The 21,979-nt window shown below is 36.5% G+C and overlaps 1 protein-coding gene across 1 annotated transcript in view; it reads right to left on the bottom strand.

The window, feature by feature from the left end:
* VWA8 (von Willebrand factor A domain containing 8) overlaps positions 1 to 21,979 on the bottom strand; it is a 411,604-nt gene that overhangs the window by 154,885 nt on the left and 234,740 nt on the right. Inside the window, exons 27-34 of the mRNA XM_043992994.1 lie at positions 18,568 to 18,676; positions 17,717 to 17,855; positions 13,221 to 13,420; positions 6,071 to 6,184; positions 4,631 to 4,695; positions 4,414 to 4,539; positions 1,771 to 1,880; positions 759 to 913 (exon numbers count right to left, since the gene is read on the bottom strand). Coding sequence (XP_043848929.1) covers positions 759 to 913; positions 1,771 to 1,880; positions 4,414 to 4,539; positions 4,631 to 4,695; positions 6,071 to 6,184; positions 13,221 to 13,420; positions 17,717 to 17,855; positions 18,568 to 18,676 — 1,018 coding nt within the window. The remainder of the gene's footprint in view (positions 1 to 758; positions 914 to 1,770; positions 1,881 to 4,413; positions 4,540 to 4,630; positions 4,696 to 6,070; positions 6,185 to 13,220; positions 13,421 to 17,716; positions 17,856 to 18,567; positions 18,677 to 21,979) is intronic.

The raw sequence follows: 21,979 nt of genomic DNA, 5'->3' as shown, positions 1-21,979 counted from the left end.
GCTAAAACCCTGAATGAGGTCATGAAGAGTTGGACACAATTAAAACAACTGAACAACAACAACAACAACACACACACACACACACACAAACACAAAACACTGCAGGAAGTCTGAATCTTTAATTTTGTCACGCAGACTTCTGTGGAATGAGAGAGCTTTGTTTTTCTCCTTGCTTCCATTTGTCTCCCAGCCAGCCATGGGGAGAATATGGCTATTCACAAGTTGGTGAAATTGTGTCTAGGCCATGGTGAAGGACTTCAATAAGGAGGGAGTCACCAATTATAGTGATTTGCTGGCAGTGGTCATCCTGAAGGCTTCAGAGCATTGTCATCTTGTTTAGCTGAAGATCACTATAAGTGTTATCTCTCCCATAGAATAGAAACTCCTTGAGGGAAGGAGTTGTCTGGCTTTTGTATTTTTAATCACCCAAGTTTAACATAGTGTTTCACATATTAAAGTTTGATCAATTATTTTTTCTCTTATTTTTTTCATTCATTCACTTTCCTTCCAGACTGGAATGAAAACAATAATAGTATAAACCTATGTGACATTTAAATATTAAGGTAAAAGAACAAGAAATATAATACTTTACAATGCAAAGAGTTAGGTGGGATACTGGTAATATATTTTAGGACATACATTTGTTCTAAAAACTTTATTGAAAAATGATTGTTTTTTAATATCAAAAGTTTATACATTATCAATTAAATCACCTAAGAAATATGTTATATCAATAGTCATATTATCTTGTTGCTTACCATAAGATCTGGGAAACCAACAAGTACAGTAGCATAACTATTCTCATCGGAGAGGATCCGATTAGGAGACGCAATCTTTTGTCCAACAGCTAAACTTAGATTTTCTGATGATAGTTGGTTGCTTGAAACTTTATGTGGTACACTAAGTTCTGATTCTGAAGGAAGGAATTAAAATGGCATATTAATTGCACATTCTCTTGGAAAAAATACAAGTTGCTCTTCTTTCCCCTAACCACCAACTGTCTCTCCCAACATAAAGATCAAAGAGGCAGAAATACAAACATCACATTTTGTCCATATTACTAACTGTTTATAATTTTAGGCATTTTTTCAAAATAATTTCAAGTAGACACAGAATATACCGATTTTATTCAATAGTATCAACAACAGCACTACACAGGACATACTTAACTGACACATACGACTTAGGCAGAAGCATGATTCTTTTCCAGAATTATTATAAAATAAAAGCAATTGAATTGATATGGCCATCAATATATTAACCATTCAACATTTATTAAATTCCTATTATTAGTATTTAATTGAAATTTAATAGAAGCAACCAAATAAGAGCAAACACCTCTCATATTAGAAAATTTTCTACTTGTCCAGTCATGGAATGTGAGAACTTCTCTAAGCTTCAGTTTCCTACTGAGGTAATACCTGTCTTAACTGAAAAGGTTGTTACAATGGTCAACTAAGAGAAGGTATGCAAAGACACTTCATAGATTTAGGAGCACTATACATATGTAAGTTATTACTTGTAAATTTAAAATGTGATGTCAGTTTTTAATAGAGAATACAATGCTCACTAGAATGTGAATCTGATTTATAATCAATAGAAACAGCTGTTTTGAATTAATCCTTTAAATTAATTCATTCAATTATTCCTTTCTTCTTATCAAACATCATGATTCTGTTACATGACAACTGAGGACAGTATGTGTACACTAGCATACATCCAAGCAAATGGCTATGAACACATTTAAACAGACATGTGCAAAGCATTTACCTTTTATAAATCCAAATCCTGTGCTCACTGGCTCTTCTTTCAATATATGCAATTGGCAAACTCCTTTTTCTTTGGATTCCACATGTCCAGGCTTAGCTAAAAGGAATTTCCTGTAAACAGTGATAATACACAGCTAGACCTGACTTAAATGGAAAGTCTTTCCTTTCTCTTATCAACCTGAGGTGAGTCTGAGAGAAAAAAAGTTTGCTTTCATATTCCAAGCCCCTTTTCTTTTTCTGTTTAAAACCTCTCCAGAATCACAGAACCTCAGAGCTGGAATAGCCATGTATGCCAATCAGCTTTTGTATACAAGCATTTTCTATAAAACCCTTGACAGGCTCGAGTAAATCCGCTCCTCCTGAGACGGCCCATTCCACTTTGGGGTCCCTTGAATGGTTAAAAAGTGTTTGTTTCTTTCTATTTTGAAAATTTTCTGCCATAGTCACCAGTGCTCCCAATTCTGCCCTCTAGGAGAAATCAGAAGAGGCCTGATCCCTCTTTCACATACAAATCCTTCAAATATTTAAAGACAGCTTCTCCCTCACCTCCCCCAACTTCCCAATCTTCTCTTCTCCAGGCTGAACCTCCTCTGGTCCTTAGATCTATCCTTGTCTAGCATGGTTCTGAAGCTCCTATGGACCCTCTGGATGTTATTTAGTTGGTCAATTTCCCTCCTAAAATGAGTTCCTAGAAGTGGATGAGATACTTGATGTCTGACAACACAAGCATCACCCTCTCATTATGGACACCGTGCCTTTCTAAATGCAGCTTAAGGTCATGCTGAGAGGCAGGCAGTATGTCATAGTGGGTGGAAATCTGGCTTCAGAGTTGGAAACACTTGGGTTTAAGTCTTGACTGATACATTTTGGCTCTATGACCCCAGACAAATCACTTAACATTCTCCGGGTCTCCCAGGCAACCTTCTAAATTGCAAAACAGTTACTGATCTGGATTGGTGGAAAGAATTCTCTTACTGGGAGTCCCCTATATTGAGTGACATAACAGCTCTAGACCCCAAAATAAAACTAACTTTTTTGACTATTAGTTAGCACAATGTGCTTGTGGCCCTCTAAATAACTAGATCTTTTTGTAACCAATTGTTGTTTTATATATCTTCTTCAACCTGTAATCATACCACCCAGAGTATCCCAAACATTTTAGTGCAGTTAAAAATGATTAAAGCTTGAACCATACTAAAATTTTGGGGACATTATGTATATAGAGTTACTACACACATGTGTGCATATGTTCTGACACACATACACACATGTACATACGAATACACAGGTATATAATCACATACCACCATGCATGTGTACATGAATGCACATGTACATAAATGCACTGTATGCACTCATGCATAGCTACATAATACATACACAAACACTTGTATACACAGGATGATCTAAAAGTCTCAGTTCAAACTTAAATACCTTAAAACTGCACTGTATACACATTTATGTGCATACATGTTCATATAAATGCATGTGCATAAAGGAACGCACAACATACATATACATATACATATGTAGGCATACATGTATATGTATATATCTCTATGTCTATCTATATAAATCTGCCTATCTATCTGTCTGTCAGTCTGTCTATCAATACAGGTGGGCACAAAAGTTTTCATTCAGGCTTTAGTAGTTTAAACCTGCACTCAGATTTGGGGATATTCTGTATGTGTAAACAGAACGGGTTTAAGGGGCTTAGAAAAGGACACGGCATGAAAAGTGTGCTAATAATTGAGTGATGCCACCTCAAAAGAGGAGGCATAGTCAAAAGGGGGCAACTATGATAAAACGGTGACTAACCTCAATACCAGAGTCTCTGGGTTTCACTCTTATTGCTCTCTCTCTCATCTGATGATTGAGAAGGGACTGCCAGGGAGGAGAAACTGTTGCTGCTGTGGTTCCCCTGGCCTTGTCAGGAAACCACTGGGGAGAGCATCAATCAGTTGCATGATTAACTATGGCTGGCTGCCTTTGCTTGTCCCTCTGCAGGGCAGCAAAAGCGCATGAACCAGGGGGTGCTGAGGTGTGAGTAAGTCGCTCCTGACCGAGCTCCCAGGGAGCCTAAAGCACTGCATGCAGCAGCCCTGACATTCATGGTCCAGTAGGAGAGGTGCCACAAATATGAATGCCTCCAAATAAGGGCACATAAAACAGAAATAGAAGCACACAAGCAGATGAAACTTGTTGGGGCAAATACCGTCATCTGACAAGAAAAGAAATGATCCAGAAAGAAGATGGAGGACTCTAAAGAAGACATGACCTGAAGTAGTTTATAGTACCTCTAATGAGGCACGGCTGTGGCCAATTCTCAATGACCTCTTCTAATGAGGAAGAAGACAACAACAAGGATAAGCTACAGTAAATACCAAAGCTCATTTCTGCTATTAATTTCAACCATGTCACCTGAAAAAGCTTTATAAGTATTTTAAGAAATGATCACAATTTATTTTTTTTTTTAAGTTTCCTTCCCTCTCATCCTACTAACTTCTACATAGAAGAAGTAATGACAAACAATGAAACAGTTAAAGGGTGGACAGAGGAAGAAGAAAGGAACGTGGGTAATAAATACACAGAGGAAATCATCTCTCTTTAAATTTCATCTGGGACACTATGTGGTTAAACCTACTGATTTGTATTGTTCTCAACCAGAAGCCATCTGTCTTCAGCTACCAGGAAAACTGACTTGAGGCTGATGGGAAGGGAGATGGTATGTGTTCGACCCTCAAGAACATCTAGCACAATCAGGCTATTTCTGTAAAAGACAAATAAGAAGAAAACTTCATCTGAAAAGGAATGGATAAAATAGGGTCCACTTCAAGTTCTTTCAAAAAATAAGTTCTTACCCATTTTCTTTGTAGAATACAAGCCAGTTTTTGTGTGAAAATTCTTTACACATTTTGTAGGCTCCCTAAAATACAGAAAACTACATATTATTCACATTGAGTATGTTAGTATATTTCACAGAGTTCAGTTGCCTTGCAATAAATTTACACTAACGTTGGTTAGAAAGGTAAAGTGAAGAAGAGAATACAAAGAGCTTGGGGTCAAGACCTTAGCCTGCAGTTTCCTAGTTGGATGACCTTGGCTGAGGATTGTAACTTCTCTTACTTCCTCCTCTGTAAAACAAGGACATTGAATTTGGTGATGATACCTTCCTTGCTTTCTTCCTTCTATGTCCCCCTGTCTCACCCAGGCTGGAAAGGCAGCAGCCCCTCCTGGGCCCAATCTCACCCCTGACTGGCAGGGGAACTTTGGCTACTCTTCTTCCATCCTCATTGGGATGGTCTGCCTGTGCAGCTTGGTGGGCTCCTCCTCCTGAGGCTTCACCATATTGGTGCCTCAGTGATCCACTATCCTTAGCCTTTCCAGTAGCAAAGATGATATGTTTGTGTCATCATGCCCAGTGGACTGGATGATTTCTAAGCTCTAAAATTCCAAAGCTTTTAAAATTCTAGGAGTCTAGCACATCTTCTTCCAGTTCCCTTTAACAAAACACTCCACTAATATTCAGCTCATAGCTAAGATATGTATGCTTGTCAACTCCACTGTTTTTGTGGCAATGTCAGACTAAATTACATTTCAGTGTTGATGGCGTACTCACTCACTTAAGATATCGTAAGAAAAATGACCAAAGTTCAATATGGAAGTAAACAAGCTTTTAAATAATTAAATAACTATGGAAGCATATGCTGTATCACAAATAACAAAAGGAACACTGTAACTCCATTCCATAAATATACTTAATAGATTGGAATGCTTTTCTTGTTCCAGTCCCCTGTGATCAGGTATGCTTCTTCTCAGGATACAGTGAAAAGTTTGCTTTATACAAATGATCTTTTCCTTAATGCCAAAGGGAATTCTCTTTGCCTGGGAGGAAAGACTTAAGGTTTCTAATCTAATTATACATACCCAGAGGCCATGTTCAAAATCTTATCACATAAATCTAAAATATAAAGTTTTAAAATATGGACTATGTTTATTGCATGGCTAAGAATTAGATATGAATAATGTCCACCAATGACGCCTCATGTTCTACGAAGTTCTGGTTCAATATTTCTGGTATAATCTTATATGTGCAGGATTAATAGCAAAAAATAATGCCACTATCTTTTGTTACTCATTTCCTTTTGTGTAATTAGGTTTTATACATGTACAATAATTAAATTTCATTGTATGTTATCCAAAGTGTGGTATGGTATAGCAGAAAATTGGGGATTTTATATTAAGTGGGAAAATATCCTTTTTCCATATTTGTTATAAGTTTACATTTTGAAACTCCTTACAGATTGCTCCTTGCTCCACCAGGAAGTTTTTATAGGGGCAACCTCATCTTCTGAAGGGAGGACAAGCCTTCGGAGGGTTCGGTTGCCGGTATCTAACAACAGGATAGCATTACTCTGTAAACAGAGAAGAGAACGGTACATTTAAGGTTAGTTCGTTTTTTTTTAAAAAGCTCCAACACATTGACTACAGGGTGTCTTAGCAACCTGGAAGTGAAGGAACTCATTACAGTTATAAATCAAATGGAAGACATAAATAATGAACTAAAAAAAACCTCTCTGAAAATATAAGATGATTTTGCCTTGCTAGAAAATCTTAACTCTTATATGGTTTTGAAATTTCTATTATTAGATTATATTAAAAAGCATTTTCTTCAAGTTTGTATCTTCTGTCTTTTAATTTGTTTATTTGGATTTGTGATTTCATTGGAATAAGGTATTCCAAAATTGAGAAAATATTACCAATGCAGAGTGACCAAGTGTTATATAATTCAGGGTTAAAGATTTAGAGATAGAAGGGATTTAAGAGGTCATTTAGTTCCCTCCCCTCTTTGTATCTAGAGAGATTAATAATAAATGGCTTGCCAAAAGGGGTCATGAGGGTAGTAAGTAGAGAAGAGGCAGGATTTAAATCCAAGTTTGATTCCAAATTCAATATTACTTCCATTGTACCATAGTGTCTGGGGCACTGAAAGGTACATAATTTGCCCAAGGTCACACTTTCAGTATGAGTCAGATGCTGCCCTTGAACCATGGTCTTCCTGACTTCAAGGTCACTTCTGACCATTAAACAACATAGTCTCTCATCTTAAAACATATCCCCTTAAAAAAATACCAATCTAAACACAGCTCATCTTTATTATAGAAGATCACTGCAAAGTAAAATATAATTATATTCACCTGCATTGATATTATTTCTTGAGAAAACTCAACAAAGTTCTAAATCCTTTATAGATTAAAACTCATTTTATTCTTTTTCAAAATATTCAGCCTGAGTACAGAAAACACTGATATATTAAAATAGGTTAGCAACAAAACATCAAACACTACAGGCAGTCTAGGCAGCAGTGAGTAGTTCTTAATATTGAAGTTGACTAGGAGCTACATCTTAATGAGGTAACGTTTCAAAGACAGCAAGGTAATGATTTCTAAAATTTACACAAGAGATTTCTCCAACATCATTAACCCTCTTCCTAGGCATAGTTATGCAAATGAAGCCATAATCTTTCTCTGGAAGTAGTGGTCTATTTCAAGGGAAATTCATTTTGCTTTTACAAGTCTTAAGCAAAATAAATGAGCAGACAAGAAGAAATGTGAGCTTTAAAAACAGAGCAGAAAACAAAGAGATCTTGGAACATCTATATCGAAGGTATGGTGAAAGATCTTCCTTCTTTTGAGAAATAGTAAAAACTGCTATGGACTCAAAGTAGTAAGTTGGTAAATGAAATTATAAAATTATTTTTCATCTCTGTTATTCATAGTCTTGTTTCTGAAGGGGAACTCATGTTCCATAGGCACTTAGGTTCCTTCAATTAAATGAAGAACAAAAGCAATTTCTTCAAGGGAAAAAAGGTCATAAAACATGTGAAGAATTGGTTCTTTTAACTCTTAAGATTCTATAATTCTTACGAATTATGTCAAGAATGGGGAAGACCAAATTAAAGATCTGTTCATTCATTCATAGATTCATTAGTACATTCAACAGATATTTATTAGGAGTTTATAAGGAAGGCGAGCATTTTGCTTTATAGAATTCTACTCTTCCTTCAATATACACCTCAAGCAATACCTCCTATAAGGTTTCCTGGATCCTAACTTCTCTCCCTTCTTTCTCTAAGTACCTTGCATATGTTTTCTATTTATTCTGTATGTAATTATTTATATATAGACTGTCTCTTCTGATAGAATGTAAGCTTCATGAGAGTAGAATTTGTTTCATTCTTTGTATTTTTATCTCCAGTGCCTGGAAAATAATAGGTACACAAGAAGTTCTTTGATTGCTATAAATAAGACAGTCCTTGCTCTCAAGGATTTTGTAATCAAAGTGGTTAATGTGAAGATATCAGTGACTCAGCTCTGCATACAGTAGCTGAAAGGTTAGCTTTACTTTGTGAGCTAATTTTGTTGAAGAATTAAAGATTAAAGATAGAATTCACAAAGTTTGCTTTAATTAGTTCTGGATATTAAAAGGAAAAAAAGCCCACTAAAATGTTCATACAGCTATTACTTTTTTTTCCCCACAAGTGTCTTTAACCTCGCACTTGTCATTTGGTGTGATTGCTCATTAAAAAGTTCTGTTAGAGATAGTTTTTAAAAATAACAACTTATAAAACATTCTTTAGTCCTTTGGCATCTGAAGGCTTTCCATGTAATAGTAGCATACTAAGAGTTTCCCCTAATAAAACACTTTATAACTGAATCACCATTCTACTGGCTTAGCAAATTCTTCATTTTTAGATTGGACTATTTTAAGATGATTTTTTTAAAAGGAGAAGTCTTTTGGCTAAATACGGTAAGATTTATAAAAATATACACATATATCTTCACTTAAATAATCTAAAAGCCTTTAACTTTCCTAAGTAAAAGAAAAAATTCAAAATATGAATATAAATTTAACCCCCCTCACAGTATAATTATGGTGAGAAAGCAGTGAGCATGTACATGAAATTGCTGTGTTTTTGTTTTTTTCTTTATGTGATAATAAGTCAGGCTGAGTGAACTGAGAATGGTACTTTTCCTTCCAAGTGACATAAAGCATACATGTTACCAGCCACGTTGCTCTGTTGACTTAGTTTTTATGGTTTTGAGCAGTCGGCAATATAAGAGAGCTGTTGTGCTCCACCCCTTTGGATGCTAATGGTTTCCTTTTGTACCCAATGACTAATGGCATATTCTGTCTGTGTTTAATAATAGAAATTTGCGTCATCTGTGAGTACATCTAACTATGGCTTTGGCTCTCCTTCAAGGGGGCTGGGAGGAGAGGCTGGTGTGCCATTTTGTTATGTTTGTACTCGACTGGGAGCAAAGTCACCTCTGGATGACCTCACAGTCCTGAAGTCTGGAATTCCAAACTTGGGACAGATGTAATAAGCAAACTTGGGGATGGGGTGGGGAGTGCACAAAATCTTTATTTTTAGTCACAGTAAAGTTTCCCTTTCTTCGCTTAAGTTATTATTTTAGCAAGGGATTTTTCAACAATTTCTTAAACTGAAAAGAGAAGCACATTTATAGCAAAACTTTAATTTTAAAAAGAGGAAATAATGAAGTAATGGAGGCATTCAGTGTTTTCTGAAATGTTTCTTGGCTCATTTTAATAAGGAATAGTGAAATTCATAGGATTTTAAAGCCAGAAGAGACCGGGTAGGTCATCGAGTCCACCAAGTCTTTCATTTTCCCAATGAGGAAACTAATAATGATGAACATCATTTTCACATTTAATACCTATAAATGCTTATTTCTCAAATTTTATGGCTGCCATAAACATGGACTTCAAAAGGAGGCTCCTCTGTCCCACCACAGCTTCATCAAAAACAGGTAGACAGAACAGAAACGTGGAGAAATGAGGTAATTCAAAGTAAGCAGATGGTAGATGACATAGCACAGAAGTGAGAATATTCATCACATTTAATTATCTTCAGTAATTCTGAGTTATCATCACAGAATTTAGTTGATTTAACTGTCTGAAACTGCTGGAGGTTTCTTAACCTGGGGTCTTGGAACTTGCTTTTGTTAATATTTTTGATAGTTCAGTATAACTGCTCTCCTTTGTATTCCTATATATTTTATTTTATGCATTAAACACATAATTCAGAAAAGGGGCTCATAGGTATCACCAGATTGTCAAAGGATTCCATTAAACCAAAAAGGTTAAGAATTTCTGTCATGGTGATAAAACAATAGTGCTAGAAATGGTTTTAAATATCATTTAGTTCAATTCCATCATTTTACTAGTGGGGAAATCACCACAGAAGTGAAGTGTCATAGTAGGGAATATACAAATGTGTGGGGGTGACAGCAAGGCAGTACTGGCCCCAAAGGCCTGGAAAATCTTTCCAAAGAGAAGACTTTCAGGTTGATAAGTGTGATTATAACTGACAAAACCATTTAGATTTAATATTGTTAAATAATAGGGTACTTTGGAAGGAGAATAATTTAAATGAGCTTGAATCTGGGCATTTGAAAAAGGACTTTTAGATAGATGTTTGAATAGAATCAGACTATTTGAATAAGGGTCTGAAAGTTGAGCTTCATGCTCAAAGTTTGAAGATTTGTGCTTTTGATGGAATTCTCCAGAACCTTGGTCCTCCCATGAATACAAAACTAATGCACACTATAGCTGGCGAGAAGGTATGCAATAAATCCCTAATTCTAGCCAGCAGTTCACAAATCTTATCAAAGCTACCCCTGGATATCTTGTTTCTGATTGCAAGAAGAAATGTAAAGAGAAGATAAACCTTCAAAGCACAGTAAAAACATATTCATTCAGAAGGTGAAAGAAAATTAATGAATATTAATAAATTAATATTAATACTAAAATAACATACTTATATCATCTTTACTCTTGGGAGAAAGATGACTGGAGACAGTAGTAGTCTTTTTACTCTTTTCTAATTGATTCATTATCATACTTCCCAGAGAAGCTATACCAAATCTCTTTGTCCCTTCTCAAGCCTTCCACACCTCTATCTGCTTCCTTTTTTTCAGCTAAGGACCTTGCTGCTTAATTAACTGAGAAAATAGAGGACATTCAATCTGAGCTCCTTCTTTTCCCTTTCTTTTCATGGCCAAACTTCTTCTTCTTCTTTTTTTTTTTTTTTTTGCAGGCAATGGAGTTTAAGTGACTTTCCCAGGGTCACACAGCTAGTAAGTGTCAAGTGTCTGAGGCCAGATTTGAACTCAGGTCCTCCTGAATCCAGGGCCGGTGCTTTAACCACTGCGCCATCTAGCTGCCCCATGGCCAAACTTCTTGATGTCATATCCTACTCTTTCCTCCTTTTATCTAGTCTTTGACAAATGCCCTTCTTGCTGCAGCTAACACTTCGTGTATATTTGCATCATATTCCTTCCTATTTTCTTCAACAAACTGAGCCCTCAATCATCTTTCTTTTTCTCTCTCTCTCTCTCTCTGAAATCTTCAACCTCTCTCATCTACTGGTTCCTACCCCACTGGTTACAAGTCTCCTTCATCCTTAAAAAATCTTCATTAGAAGCTACCATCATGGGGGCAGCTAGGTGGAGCAGTGGATAGAGCACTGGCCCTGGAGTCAGGAGGACCTGAGTTCAAATCCGGCCTCAGACACTTAACACTTACTAGCTGTGTGACCCTGGGCAAGTCATTTAGCCCCAATTGCCTCACCAAAAACAACACCAAAAACAAACAAACAAACAAACAAACAAAAAAACCAAACACACACACACACACACACACACACACACACACACAATGTGATACATAGAAGGTACGATCACTTTAAGCTATTGTCCTATTCAGAGCCAAATTCCTTGAAAAACTTGTTCATATTCCCAGTGTCCACTTTCTCCTCTTTTGTTTACTCCTGAATCCTTCGCAGTCTGGCTTCTGATCTCATCACTCTACTGAAACTGCTCACTCCAAAGTCAGCAGTGATTTAATTGCCAATTCTCATGGTTTTTATCATTCCTCATTCTTCTTGATCTGTGACACCAATGAGTACCTTCTCCAAGATACTCTCTCCTGTCTATGCTTTTATTTATTTATTTATTTATTTATTTATTTATTTATTTATTTATTTATTTATTTATTTATTTATTTATTTATTTATTTATTTATTTATTTATTTATTTATTTATAGTGAGGCAATTGGGGTTAAGTGACTTGTCCAGGGTCACACAGCTAGCAAGTGTTAAGAAAGTGTCTGAGGCCAGATTTGAACTCAGGTCCTCCTGACTCCAGGGCTGGTACTTTATCCACTGCGCCACCTAGCTGCCCCTGTCTATGCTTTTATGATATTGCTCTCTACTGGTTCTCTTCCTAAATATCTGACCACTCCTTTTCTATCTCCTTTGATGTCCCATCATCCATATCATGATCCCTAAATGTGGATGCATCTCAAGATTCTGTTCTCTTTTTCCACTATTATTCTCTCTCTGGATAATCTCATAAACTCCAGTGGATTTACCTGTAAATTTTTCTGCAAATGAGTCAGAGGCAGTGCTCTCTCTCTCTCTCTCTTTCTCTCTCTCTGTCTCCCTCCCTCCTCCACCTTTTTTCTTTCTCTCTTCTCCCACGACCTCTCTAATCTCAAGTCTCTCTATTGAGGTTCAGTCCTGTGTCAATGATTGTCTATTACACATTTTAAACTACATGTCCTTCTGACATCTCAAATTCAACATTTCCAAAAATAAAAAGATAATGTTTCCCTCCAAACTATCACTTTCTCACAATTCCCTCTCTCTCTCTCATCTATCTATATATCTAGCCTCCCAGGTTCATAAAATCTACATTACCCAGACTCTTCATGCTCCTTCACCCTGCATATCCAGTCAGTTGTTGAATCTTGCTGTTTCTTCCAATATCTCCCACATGCAATCCCTTCTCTCCCTTCACACACCTACCACCTTTGTTCAGGCCATTATCACCTTTTGTCTACTTTATTACAAAAAAACCTGATTGGTCTCCCTGCCTCAAGTCTCTTTACTCCAGTCCATCTTGCCAAAGTGACTTTCCTTAAACACAGATCTGATTATGCCACCCCCTTACCCAATCAATTCCAGTGGCTTGCTATTGCTTCTATTGTAAAAAATAAGCTCCCCTGTTTAGTTTTAATAGTCTTTCACAACCCAGCCTCAGCCTTCTTAGCAGGGGAAGAAAATAAATGAAAAAAAATTTGGTAGAAATAATGCTTTCATGGTAGAAGTCTTAAAAAGTACTAGAACAGCAAACTCAAAGAATCTAACAAAACCTGGAAACTTTTCCCACTTCAGTGGAGGGCAGGGGCTATTGTTCTACATGTCATCATATTTGCTGCGTATACTAGAAACAATAATAACCCATGGATATGATAGGAAGGAACATTCTTTCAATTTCAGATTGTAAATCACATAATTTCTCTTGCCGTTTCCTATTCTTATTAATTATTATCCAGATATAGGAACTTTTTCTGGTGTTCTTTACCTGCTCTTCATGAAGAATCACTAGACCTTTCAGGGGACTTCCCAGAGGTGCTACAGTCACAAAGGGATGCCACACTCCCCTGGATGTCCTTGGAAATAGATCATAAAAGTCCACAAAGTGACCTTTGTTCCCAGACATATTCATAAAATATAGAGAAACAGGATTGCATGTAGCCACATAGAGAATATTTTCCTCATTTTCTGAAATGAAAATAAAAAGGTATTAAGTTTAGGATACACAATGGGATTTCTCACAATTCAATTCAGTTCAGTGTAATTCAATTAAATAAGCATTTATTAAATAGCCTACTATATGTAAAGCTCTTTATTAGTCCCTGGGTTAGAAAGTTAAAATAGAAACAGTCTCTGCCTTCAAAGGGCTTACATTCCACTTGCGAGATGGAGGTAAAAACAATATACATAAAGATACTTTCTAACTTCTTTATGAGGGTATCACCATTCTTCCAATCATGTAGGTTTGCATCCTAGGAATCATACTGTATTCAATTCCTCCCGTTCCCTAAACTCAGCCTTCTCACCCCCCTTCACCTCCCCTAAATCACATCAAGTGTCAAGTTTTATTGATTCTGCCTCCACAATATCTCTTGTACCCACACCCTTCTCTCCATTCAAACTTGCAAGGAGGGACAGCAGAAACCAAGGGTTAGGAACATAACTAGGGACTCAATAAACACCTGTGGAGGGATTCACTGAACAGAAGAAAGTCTTAGGAGATGATCTATTACTTTCATTTTTAATGAAGGTAGGACCACACTTAAGTCTTCTCAGTGAGATAAAAACTTATACTTCCCAAACACTGAATTCCACAACCCCCTTCTCTTTCTTTATCAAATTTGGCAGTCAAGAAATGTTTCCTTATTTGTATTCTAAATGTTTAGGATGTATGTTGCAGCATAAATGCATTTCCTCTTGTTCTGTTGTCAATGCAGATGGATAATGGTGGTTAATGCCCTCTGTCTAGTAACTTTTCAAATACTTCTCAAGCTATTTAGCTTTTCTTCAACCAATTTTGTCCAGAACAAATAATCTTAACGCATTATTTTCTTTCTGTGGATATAATTGTCCAAACTTTTAAGGCTTTCCTAAAAGCTCTCCACAATTATTATCATTATTTTACCTGTGTCCCAGTGATCTATTAGGTATATACTTGACTGTGTTTTCTATAGCTCTAAAATGTAAGCTTCTTGAGGTCAGGAATTGTCTACTTCTTCTAATAAAGAGTATTGGAACTCTTGTATAATGCAGATTATACAAGAACACTATAAATAATAATGACCAACAATTCATATTTAAATCACATTTTAAGTTTTCCAAAGTGCTTTACACATAATTTCTCAACTGATCCTTGTTAAAACCCTGTGAAGTAGGTGTTATTATTGCCCCTGTTTTTCAGATGAAGAAATTGAGGCCCAAAGATGTTGTGACTTGTTCAAAGCAAAAAAGCTATTGAATATCTGAGACAAGATCCAAACCTTAGTCTTTCTCACAATATGGCAAGCATTTTACAGACTATGATGCTACCTCCATGAATATATAATTTCTATAACACATACTAGTAATATAATAATATAGTATATTACATTATCTGGTCTTGATAATAATTATAGAAATAGTTATTATAGAAATGAAAAAATACTAATAATGATAAAGTAAAAATTCAGCAATAAAGGTAACCTTGATGCAATATACATTTCAACAGAATGACAGGAGACAGGGAACGGTGAATAGGAAAGTTTGTAAAAATTATATAAATCTCACTTTTTTATGTTTGTCATGAAATATGTGTTTAATATGAATGTCTTGGGCATGATGTGGAGCAGCTTAGGTGGTGCAGTAGATAGACCACTGGCCCTGAAATTGACCTGAGTTCAAATTTCACCTTAGATACTAGCTGTGTGACCCTGGGCAAGTCATTTAACCCCAATTGCCTTAAACATCCGGGGCCATCTCCAGTCATCCTGATGTATATCTTGCCACTGGACTTAGATGGCTCTGGAGGAGAGAGTGAGGCTGGTGACTTTACATAGCTCTCTCTCACTTAAATTCAATTCCTTGCAAGTCATGACATGACCACAATGTCATGGTCCTCTTCAAGAATGAAGGACAAACAATAACAAAGGAATGATGTATATAATTGAAAACTAGAAAATAATATAACCAGGTAATATTCTAGTTAATAAAGTATTCCGGAGACTTGTTTCAGTCTTAACAATTAGAAAATGCCTAAAAGAGGGAAGAACAGTATTAAATTAATAAATTATGATCCTATTTAGTACTTCTATTCTTAAGACAAATGATTTAAGAAAGGCCTTATAGAGAGGGTGAATCTGGATGTCCGGAATGAAAGAGTTGTGGGCATCAAAACACATTTTCGGTTAGTATTCATTGGTAATAGATGAAAATAAGGAAAAACTCATATTAGTCCATTTTGGCAATGAGAATAATAAGAGAAACAGTTAATATAGTTGCCAGTTCTTTTTGTGTATTTAAACACATTAGGTGCTGTTCTGTTTCTAATAATATACTCAAGCTGAATACTAACCCACGAGATATTTGTCCTCTGAAAGGAAGGCCACATCAGACATTAGCTCATCTACACAGTTGATGTGCACAGCAGACATATATCATAGGATGAAAGATTCAGGGCCAGGGGCAGCTAGGTGGTGCAGTGGATAGAGCACCGGCCCTGGATTCAGGAGAACCTGAGTTCAAATCCAGGCTCTGACACATACTAGGTGTGTGACCCTGGGCAAGTCACTTAACCCCAATCACCTCACCAAAAAAAAAAAAAAAGATTTTAGGGCCAGAAGGGACCTCAGAAACCATTTAGGCTAACCTCCTTATTTTGCAGTTGAGAAAACTGAGGGCTGGGAAGATTAAGTAACTTCCTGAAATTAAAGAGACAGGAAATGTCAAGGTAGAGACTCAAACCCAGGTCCTCTGCTTCCAAATACAGCACTCTTTCCAACTCACCACTGTAACACACATGCTAATTGCTGACAAATATAATAAAATATATCAAGATGAACACACTTTGTTTCAGGGAAAAAAGTCATCAACAAAACGTACAGACTGTAATATACTGATTAGGTAATAGCCATGAGGCAGAACTGCTCAAAGGCTCTGGAAGCCCACTTCATGTCTTACCTTAAAGGGAAATGTAGATGTAACCACATCTTTCCCTCTGTTTCCAAAGATTAAGTCTTCATATGGACATGCATGTGATACTCTCTGTATCACTATCATTATAAAAATATGAAAATAACTACTGGTTTCTTTCAAGGTTCACTTCTTTTCATCCTGCCATCATCTATCTTGCTTCAGTATATTATTGCTATATTCAGTATATTATTCTCGGAGACTCATTTAAATTTTAGGGCTCAAATAGAATTTAGAAACATCTAGTGCAATTCCCTCATTTGATGTATGAGGAATTGGAGACAAGGGAAACAAAGAGATTTTCCCATGTTTATATAAGAAGTTAGTGCAGCAGAGATAGCGGGTCTTAACTTTTAGGACAGTGGTCTTGATTCTAATTAGAAGAGTTTACTTAAAAAAAAAGTTTCATGTAAAATGGTATCTCAATAATATAGCTGTAGATATTTATATCTATTTGCCTACACACAGTGGCCAACACATGGTAGATACTTGTTGATTAATTATGTCCTCCAAAATAAACCACAAACCAAAATGATGCACTATATCTTAGCAAAAAAAAAAAACCCCAACCAACCCAATAACCAACCATATCATAATGTTATATATGTTAGAAAAACAGTGAAAACTCAGTAAAACATTCACAAACAGAAGTATTTTTCACTTGGGTATTTGTCATTCCATAATGTCAATGAGTTGTGATAATTCTGTGAATGACTTCAGATCTTTCTCTAACTTTATGTTTACTGTCCACTAACTCTGCAAGATGGCTTCCCATGGGCTAGGGGTGTCGCCTATGACTGAGGTAATAACTTTAGCAAATGATTCAGAACCCTGCTCTCTCTATAGCTCATCCTGAAGTCTAAATACTGAGATGTCACACCCTCACCCTCTACCATTGTCTCCTCTTTTCCACACCAGACAGGTCTTGTGATCCTGTAGGTCCCTCCAGCTCTGCCTTCACACTTCATGCTATCACCAAAATGGAATCAGAGCCTAGGAATCCAATGTTTCTCCTTTATGTATTTCTATTTTTGGCAAATGCCTGAGTGCATTGGACTTCATGCTACAACTGTAATGAAAAACAGACGTATGCACACATATTCAGCAGTGCTTATGTGGCTCTCATACAATCATGTTGCTAGGCTGATCTGGAAAATTAGTCTTAAAATACATTTAACTGGAAAGTAAACTATGACCATAATTGAATCTATCATACAGTTCTTGACTTCCGCAGGATGATTTTTATACAGATCTCATTTAAAAAAGGCACAAAACAGTGAATGTTAGAAGGAAAACTACAAGAGCAGAGTAACATACCTTGTGCTACAGCGATGTCACAGACTAAGTTAACTTCATCCATTGGCAATTTCCAAGAAGCACATTCTTCAGTAAAAGTTAGGGTCCTTCCTTCATGTCTCTCTAAAGAATACTCTTCGAAGTTTAAACGTACTGGACCCTATAACAAAGAGTTAAGTAATTGAGTTGATGATAAATTTCAATGAACAATTTCTAGAAAAATCTAAGGTCCTTCTATCTTATCAAAGCAATTCATAGTCTTACATTTGATTCCTGAAATCATGGTTTGCTTTTCTCCCTAATGTAATTTAGATCTGGATGGCACACTATGACTGAATATAGGAACCATGAGAACAGACCCAATGGTGAAACAAGAGGCTTATGTATACATTCTGCAAATAAGTAATCTAGCCTAAATTACTTAATTTGTGGCAATATGAGAATCCTTAATTATGATGTTTAAGTAGTCTACCAATAAAGCAAATATCAAGGAGGTGATTGCTCAAGCAAAGAAGACTCTACTGTCCAAATATTCCTGGGTTCCTGAAGGGCTTTTAGAGGTCCAACCCTAGCTCTTGCTTATTCCCATTCCAGAATCTTCAAAAGGATAGGATGAGTACAAGGCCAAACTATGAGTTAAATTTATTCTAAAAATCAGCAAGTGTCCCCAGAAAATAAACTCATGTTGGAGAATATGGAGTAAAAATGCCTAGACCAGCATGCTTGCTTAAGTACATGGAAACCACAATGCTGTAGTCAAGAATGAAACAAGATTAAAGTAATTTTGAAGGTTGTTTGATTTTTCCACAGAAAATAAGAGGACTATATTATATAATTAAAAGTTTTAATAAGGAAATAATAGAAAAATTAACCTTTACATCGATGAGATGAGTTTCTGCTGGACTCAAAAGTTTTTGCATTCCATTTTCTGGCTGACTGGTTGTCCAGTAGCCCATAAATGTCTGCTCCGGCAATGGTAACCTATCAAGTAAAATTTTAACAGTAAATATATGTAATAGTTTAAAAGCTAAAGAAAAGAATGTTTTGGGGCAGCTAGGTGGAACAGTGGATAAAGCACCGGCCCTGGATTCAGGAAGAACCGGGTTCAAATCTGGCCTCAGATGCTTGTTACCTACTAGCTGTGTGACCCTGGGCAAATCACTTAACCCTCATTGCCCCGCCAAAAAAAAATAAATAAAATAAAACCAAACCCCCCCCCACACACACACACAAAGAAAAAAGAAAGAAAGAAAGAAAAAAATGTTTTAATCTATTACCATTTGACAAGATCAATTTTCAATAAGCATTTTCCTAATAAGGGTACATTATAATTATTTTCTTGGTTAGAGACAGCATGACTAGGACGAAGTTATATACACCTTTTAAAAGGAAGAAAAAGAAATTCTTCCGCTGCAGAAATTAAAAGAAAAATAGGCTGCTCAATTTACAAACAAGAGGCAAATATGAACAGTTTGCAGTCAGACACTTTTCTTCAGTTACTAAAACAGCTAGTATAATCTTCCTCTAATTTAATTTCTCTGATTTAAAAGGACATGCAGGGTTTTTGAGTACTACACAAAGAGGCTGATTCATCCAGAAAAACTGAACAATCTATTGAATTTTCAAATTTAAGGCAAAACATCAGAGCCTACATCTAGCTCTTATGCCTTTTGGAAAAGGAGTTTGAGCAGCACAATATGATCATCGTCATCATCTAACAATAACAATGGCTGGCATTTCTATTATGTATTAGGGTATGCAAAACACTTTATACAGATTTCATTTTATCCTCACAATGATTCTGGGAGGTGGGAGCTATTTTTACTTCCATTTTACAGCTGAGGAAACTAAGGTTAAGTGATTTGCCCAGGGTCACACAAGGAGTAAGTGAGATCAGATTTGAACTTAGGTCTTTTTGACTTCAGGTCTGGTGCTCTATCCATTTTTAGTGAGGCATTTGGGGTTAAGTGACTTGCCCAGGGTCACACAGCTAGTAAGGGTCAAGCATCTGAGGCCAGATTTGAATTCAGGTCCTCCTGATTCCAGGACTGGTGCTCTATCCACTGTGCCACCCAGTTGTCCCAAGTTCTATCCACTTTTGCCACACTGCTGAAGGCTCAACATAGATGAAGGGGCAGAGAAGAAATTGTTTATTTACTTGTGGCTTAGTGCTCTCTTCAACAGCATTGGAAAAAAAATCAAACTACCTCTTCTGTGGATCTTTATTTTTGGTTTTTTTGGGGGGAGGGGCAGGGCAATGAGGGCTAAGTGACTTGTCCAGGGTCACACAGCTAGTAAGTGTCAAGTGTCTGAGGCCACATTTGAACTCAGGTCCTCCTGAATCCAGGGCTGGTGCTCTATCCACTGCGCCACCTGGCTGACCCCTCTGTGGATCTTTTAATAAAAATAGACATGTCTACTACTTTCTACACACAAATAATAGAAAACAATAGCTCAGATTGAAAAGGTTTATTGAAAAATGTATATACTATTATTCATTGAAATGGGTGTTTAAAATGAGTGCTTTGATTCTTAAAATAGTATATTTTACTAGTATATGTATATACATACATACATACATACATGTATGTATATATATACAGATTTGCTGTACAATAAGAGATGCTGAAATTTTCTTTGTCCATCTGTAAAGTGAGGTCCTTCAGCTAATAAAGTTTGGTTACTTTTTTGTCTAGAAAAGATTGAAAAAATGCAATTTTAATTAAATCTGTGTATTACTATGCTCTTTCCTTTACAAGTGAAAATATTTTGGATAAGAGGAATGAAAATAATAAAAAGAATTTGTTCCAAGATGCTAACTTAGCTCTTATGACCTGAACCTCTCATGAGAATGTATAGGTTATTGATAAGAAAGAGAAATTAGTCTTTTCACCTACCATCCAAAAATAAGTTTTCCAGTTGCTTATAATTCTTTGTAAATATTCATTACAGCTTTGTTATGGTGACTGGCCACCCACTCTCTTCTGTTCTAGTCCTCTCTTAGAAGTGAAGGAATACAGCCAGATTTACTATTCCTGCTTTCTCTTTGAAATATTTTACGTATGTGTCTGTAGCTTGAGAATTTCATCATCCGTAAGCCTTACTTTATATTCCTAGTGCTTAGTACGTTGGGTGCTGGCCACATAGCGGGTACTTTATAAATGCTGGTTGACTGATTATGGAAAAGCTTATCACCAATAGCTTGGCTATTTGGGGATGATTTTTTTTGACCATGGTGAGTGAATTATTGAAAAAAGTAAATAAATCATTGTACCTACATATCACCTCCACTCATTCAGTTATGGTGGTAATGAGGTAAGATGTGGCAAAGGACGCTAAGAATCAGAACTTTTAGAGCATCTGTAAACGTTACTGTACCTATTGGCACTCTAAGTAAGAAATCCTTTTCCAGCAGGTAATGAATTGAGCCAGAGACCACGGGATAAAGACTATCTTTACAACTAATTCTAGGCTTCCAATTCCTCATATGTAAAATCAGGGAGTTGGAGCAGATAGCCTCAAAGATAACTTCCATATCAAAATCTGTGAATGTGATTATCATACTACAGGAACAACTGAATCCTATCACTCTTCACATTCTTAGGATAAATTTTGCAAAATCAATCAACGAACTTTTATTGTCTCCTTTGTGCCAGGCATCATGCTAGTTGCTGGGAATTCAAAGACGAGAATGAAAGAGTTCTTGCCCTCGAGGAGCTTATTTCTTCTGGGAAAGGCAACGTGAAAATGTACACGCAAAATATATGCTTAAAAAAGGAAATGCTTGGGGGTCATTAAAAACAGTGTGTAGTTCCCCACAGGCAACCCAGCCTACTCTCCTCTTCCTTTTCAATTTTAGGTCTAGTTCACATTATCCATGCTCCATGTCTTTCCAAGCTATATGTACTTCTCTACCAACTTTATGGGTTGTTTATTCAACTTGCTGATCCTCATACACAAACCCCCATCACCCCACTCTGTGCACATGCTATCCTTCATGGTCCCAATGCTCTCTCTACTTACTTCTACCTCTTGAAGATGCCTGGAAGATGAGGATAGAGTGTCTCCCAAGCATGGGGGACAACCAGTGCAAAGGCACAGAAAAGGAATATGAAAAGTTGGGTTCAAGAGATAGCTGATGAAATGTGGGTTGGGTTAAAATGTGCATTGTTTTGGGTGGTGTAGTGGAGAGGCACTGGGCTTAGGGTCAAGAAAACCTTTGTTCAAATCTTGTCTCAGATGCTTACTAGTTCTGGGCAAGTCACTTACCTGCTTTTAGACTGT

Source organism: Dromiciops gliroides, chromosome 3 (assembly GCF_019393635.1).
Source record: "Dromiciops gliroides isolate mDroGli1 chromosome 3, mDroGli1.pri, whole genome shotgun sequence".
In the NCBI taxonomy this organism is placed as follows: Eukaryota; Metazoa; Chordata; class Mammalia; order Microbiotheria; family Microbiotheriidae; genus Dromiciops; species Dromiciops gliroides.
The sequence above is the reverse complement of the archived record's forward strand: the minus strand, read 5'-3'. Positions and strand labels throughout refer to the sequence as shown.